This window comes from Pyrgilauda ruficollis, unplaced genomic scaffold, assembly GCF_017590135.1.
Source record: "Pyrgilauda ruficollis isolate IOZ18807 unplaced genomic scaffold, ASM1759013v1 scaffold27, whole genome shotgun sequence".
NCBI classification, from domain to species: Eukaryota; Metazoa; Chordata; class Aves; order Passeriformes; family Passeridae; genus Pyrgilauda; species Pyrgilauda ruficollis.
In genome coordinates, this window is record NW_024524044.1 from 3,070,241 (window position 1) to 3,075,240 (window position 5,000).

Sequence of the window (5,000 nt, forward strand, 5' to 3'; positions counted from 1 at the left end):
TGTCTTCAGATCTTTTTCTGGCAATTTTGTACCAAATTAACTGAAAATATTAAACCATTACATTAACAGGCCATGCACTATCGTGCTTGTGTAATTGAAGGAGTAAAATTCTTCTGAATCAAAATTTCGGAAAAGAAGTGAATGGTATGTTCTGAGCAATTATCTGCTTTTTGAACTGATTGTGCATTTTTGCATCAATGGGAGGATGAAGTCAATTCCTTCGAAAATAAATAAATTATAGATTTTATGACTCATAGGAAATGTGTCCTTGATGATGCTTGAGCTTAGCATAAACTACCTAGCAAGTTACATGTATATTCTTAAAGCATTTTATATTAAAAGAATGAGGAAAAACCTTTCACAATTACTTAGGTCTCTTCCTCAGCCATGCCAGTTTCAAGAATAGCAGAACATTTTGCTCACCTGAAAACTATCATAGGGTCCTAAACATCTGAAGTCGTGATTTAAAAGACATAGGTGTTAGTAGAAGTGATATAGTCACTCTATTTTCCCACTATTTATGACAGATACATTTTCCCCGTAGATTTACAATCAAATGACTGCACAGTCCTCTGATTATTAATTCTGCTAGAAAAGAAGAAGGAGAAGATACATTTCCTCCATAACGTAGTTCCTATAACTGTGAGAGCATCTGTGACTCCATTCCTTGCAAAGCATACCCCTCATGCCTACTGTGGAAATAGCCAGTAAATCCATGTTCAAAGGCAGAACTCCTTTCCTCTCATCTCTTCTTTAACCTGATCCTTATATTTTCTTCTCCATGGAGCAGAAAGCCCACTATTAAAGCTCCAAAAGGGACTTCTTGATCCTGGAAGAGAGAGAGAAGAAAATGGACAAATTGTCCTTCAAAAAACCATTCTTGATCTTTATTAATTTATGTTCAGTTGAAGTGTCTGGGGACAACCACTTGGGTCTGGGATGAACTTCAGTTTCAGGCAGCTACTCCCTGAGGTCCTCTTTCCCTGATGCAGAGTGTGTTTTTGTTTTGCTGAGCTCACATGTGTAGCCTGAACCTTTCCCAAGAAGTTGGCTGTGTTAATAAGGTGTATAGCTGGTCCTTCCCCTGCCTCTGCCTCACACACTTTTCTTCATACTTGGAGGGGGCAATCACTTCTATCATCCTCTGCTTCTGGAAACTGCATTGAAATTTGGCTGTTCCCCTGCAGTTCTGTTTTTGGGGATGGGTAGTGGATGTTCTTTTGTTGCTTAATGATTAAAGAGCAGATAGAGAAATCTTAACAAAGTCTACATTAATTCTCAGTAGTTCAAGCAGCCTAAAAGCAATTATATCTTTTGGACACTCATTTGTAAGGTGATTGTCTTCATCTGCATCAGCAACAGGGAATGGATATCAGTTCAGTCACTGTAACAAATATTCATAACTGGTTACACTGGCCCTTAGAAGGGATATGTGACCTGTGAGCTATAAACAGTCCTCACTGGGAAATTTTGTAGAACTAAATCAAATAATCAGTTTTTTTATTTTGTATTGTTGTCTGTATGGCATGCTCTGACTAGGTCTTTCTGCACAGCTTCCCTTGGAACTAATGGAAGCCATATGTGCAGCAGAGAAAAATGTACTCATAAAATTATTTTCCTCATCTTAACACTGTCTTACTTCCTTCTTTAGGCACCTTAACAATGAACATGCATTGGATGACAGAAGCACTGCTCAGTGTCGGGTGCAAATGCAAGTGGTTCAGCAGTTAGAAATACAGGTTTGTTATATGGAGGCATTATCCTATTACTTATTTACTGTTAACCTAAACTAAATTGAAAACACTTGCCTTAGTGACTCTAGCTTAAAGACATATGTTTCTTACATTAAATTTGTTGATATTCATGAATAAGTGAGGGTTTTTTACTTAAAGATTTTTCACATTATAAATTATGCAATAATTATCTAACATCAAGATTGTCTACAGTATTTTGCTTGAACTAAGACTCTAATGCTATTCATCACAAATGAAAAACGCAGTCCTTGGAGCAAAGACTGGATCCAAGCCATCTTCACTTTTTAAAATGCTGGGTCAGAACCCCTCTTCCTTCTTCCCCTTCTGACCCAGTGTTTGTCTGTGCTGTTCTGTGGGATAAAAGAGCTGCAGAGCATATCTCCACCCAAAATGACTCCCAGCCTGATAGGGGCATTTTTCTGCAAGCAAGAAGGTGTCCTTTCAGACCCATTCAGGAAGGTCCCCAGGGAATGCCATGCCTCAGACCGCCGTGCATGTGCCCTGTGCATGCTGTAACCATTAGAGGTCACTGCATGTATGTGAATGCTCCCTTCTGCTTATGCAGGGAGTGGTGAGTACCCCTGGGGTCTCCCAGCATTGTGACAACACCTACAGGCCGCTGAGCTTGGGCACAAGGCTCAGGGGTGACCGTGCAGGACACGGGAGCACGCTGTCTCCTCCTGCCCACACAGCAGTCAGGGGGGGCATGCTCGGCAGTCCCGTGCCCTCTTGGGACTGCTCGGAGGAGCTCAAGGGATGCAGCAAGGGACCAAGGTTTTTGTCCCTGTTTCTTGCCATATGTAGAGAAAGAAGGATAACAACTCTCACCTTTCTCACCAATATTTTTGGAATATTGTCTCACAGTTCTCTTTCACGTAAGAATACTTATTCCTCTTTCAGCCGAGGCTTTTTTGGATCTTTTTTACTTTAATGCTGGAAATCCAAAACAACGAGAGGAGCATGCAATAATGCAATTGGTTGTCATTTCCCTTAAAATGAATGATTTTTAAACCCAGGTAAAGCTGCTATTTCTTTTATGTTATTTACATGGTAGCGTTAGCTTAATTTGTTTGTTAGGAATTCATGTCGTGGCAAATATTGTGTCACTAAAACATCACACACAGGGAATGAAGCTACACATATTACGAAGAAGAAACCTTCTTCACACCCCTTGCCTCAAATATTTATTAATAGAATATGCACTGCTGAAATTAAATACCTGCAGTACTAAAGATAGTTCCCTCTTCTAAAATTACTTGCAAGTTGTCCAGTCCTTTGTCCAGTCTCAGTCTACAGGTGTAAGAGCAAGAACTCTCTGGAAAATAGTAGTATTAAACACCAAGTTTAATTCTTATTGCAACTAATGTTGAAATCATGTTTCAGGTAGCCAGAGCCAAGCCACTAGAGTAAAATTTTGAACATTTCTTCTTGTAAACTAGTTTGTGAAAAAAAGAAATCTTTTCCTACTGTAAAATACATTTTCTGCTTTTATATTCTGCTATTTTTATCAACAAGTTGCATATTTCAAGCACTTCCTCCTGTTTCATTTTTTTCTTTTAATTTGGTACCTTGTTTGATACCTGAAGCTACAGTTATTTACATAATATATGATCTGAAAATGGTATCAGTTAGGAAAAAGTAGAGGTTTAAGTAATATAATGTTTTTTGAAGGCAACGTAAAGGCTTCATAGAAATTGTTTACCATTTACAAAGGCTAGGCTGTAATCTAACAGTTGAAGTGAAGATTTAGCTTGCAGTGTGACCAATTATGCCATTTTTTGCTTTGTCTGACTGCCAGCGAAGTAGGGTCCATCAGTTGTAATGAGACCCAGTGCAGTGTCGATGCCGACTCGATGGCAGAGTTCAGTGTTTCACACTGCCTGGGCTCTGTCACTCTATTGAATTAGATTGATGATGGCAGATTGCAGGGGGCACTAACTGGACCTCAGTGGGAAAGGATGAAGTGTGTAGTCAATCCTGGCAGGCACTGTGCTTTGAGGACCCTTCACCCCTTCACAGCTGTTGGCACTAGTCCATTGCTAACAGTGTCCACAGGACTTTAAAGAGACACTATGGGCCTTCTAATTTATGGTCTTAGTAACTTGTTACTGTCGAGGCAACTGTGACCTCAATTCTCTTATTGACAAAAAGATGAAGTGCTATTTGTTTTCTCTGACCTTTTAACATATGAAAGGCTATAAAAGTTTTTGTTGGGCTTTTTTCCTTTCTCTTTCTTTCTTTCTTTCTTTCTTTCTTTCTTTCTTTCTTTCTTTCTTTCTTTCTTTCTTTCTTTCTTTCTTTCTTTCTTTCTTTCTTTCTTTCTTTCTTTCTTTCTTTCTTTCTTTCTTTCTTTCTTTTCTTTCTTTCTTTCTTTCTTTCTTTCCCCAAAGTTGCATTTCCTCTCAGATAAGTTTCTACTGACACAGACTTTTATATGCAGGAATCATTACACCAAGACAAGCTCAATGATAAGATATATCACTGCAGTGAAATAGCTGTATCAGTCATTTCTAAAATGCTTCTGATCCCACTCTTTCTTAACAGCTTTCTAAAGAACGCGAACGTCTTCAAGCAATGATGACCCACTTGCACATGCGACCCTCGGAGCCCAAGCCATCTCCAAAACCTGTAAGTGCATATTGCTTTATAAACAGTAAATAGGTCTACGAATGTAGCAGGCTAAGAAAATGAACAATTTAGTGACAGTTGGAAAACAATGAGTGTGATGAAAAATATGGCAATAAAATGAAGGTAAAATGCAATATCTTGTCAAATTGTATGTTTCTTTAAAAGTAATGCTATCTTTTGCAAAATCTATCCAATCTACGCCATAGGTGACACTAAACAAAGTACACCTATAAGTGTCCAAATCATTGCCTTGAGACTGAAACTAGAGAGAATATGTTTTTGTGATAAGTTTAGAGATATTAAAAGGAAATCCACTTTGAAAGATTTGAAGTTCATTGACAGTAGAAGTAAATGTAACATGAATCTAGGTACTTAGGAAATTTCGCAAATTGCTTACAACAGACACAAGTAAACAATTTGTTATTCTTAAGTGAACAAAAATGTTATTTTATGCAGTGAATTGAAATAATTGTAAACATGGGGAGGTGTTGTGTTCATATTTGGCAAGACTGTATTGTTATGCATCCACTATGATGTTGTTGGGGTTGGTACGGGCACTGAAAAGTCACTGTTGCTCCCGGCCACTCCACAGTGCTGCATTGGGAACAAAACAGTTGT

The 5,000-nt window shown here is 38.4% G+C and overlaps 1 protein-coding gene across 2 annotated transcripts in view; it reads left to right on the top strand.

The window, feature by feature from the left end:
• FOXP2 (forkhead box P2) overlaps positions 1-5,000 on the top strand; it is a 403,242-nt gene that overhangs the window by 358,527 nt on the left and 39,715 nt on the right. For both annotated transcript variants that reach the window (XM_041471468.1, XM_041471467.1), the window contains 2 exons: positions 1,652-1,739; positions 4,299-4,382. In XM_041471468.1, coding sequence (XP_041327402.1) covers positions 1,652-1,739; positions 4,299-4,382 — 172 coding nt within the window. The remainder of the gene's footprint in view (positions 1-1,651; positions 1,740-4,298; positions 4,383-5,000) is intronic.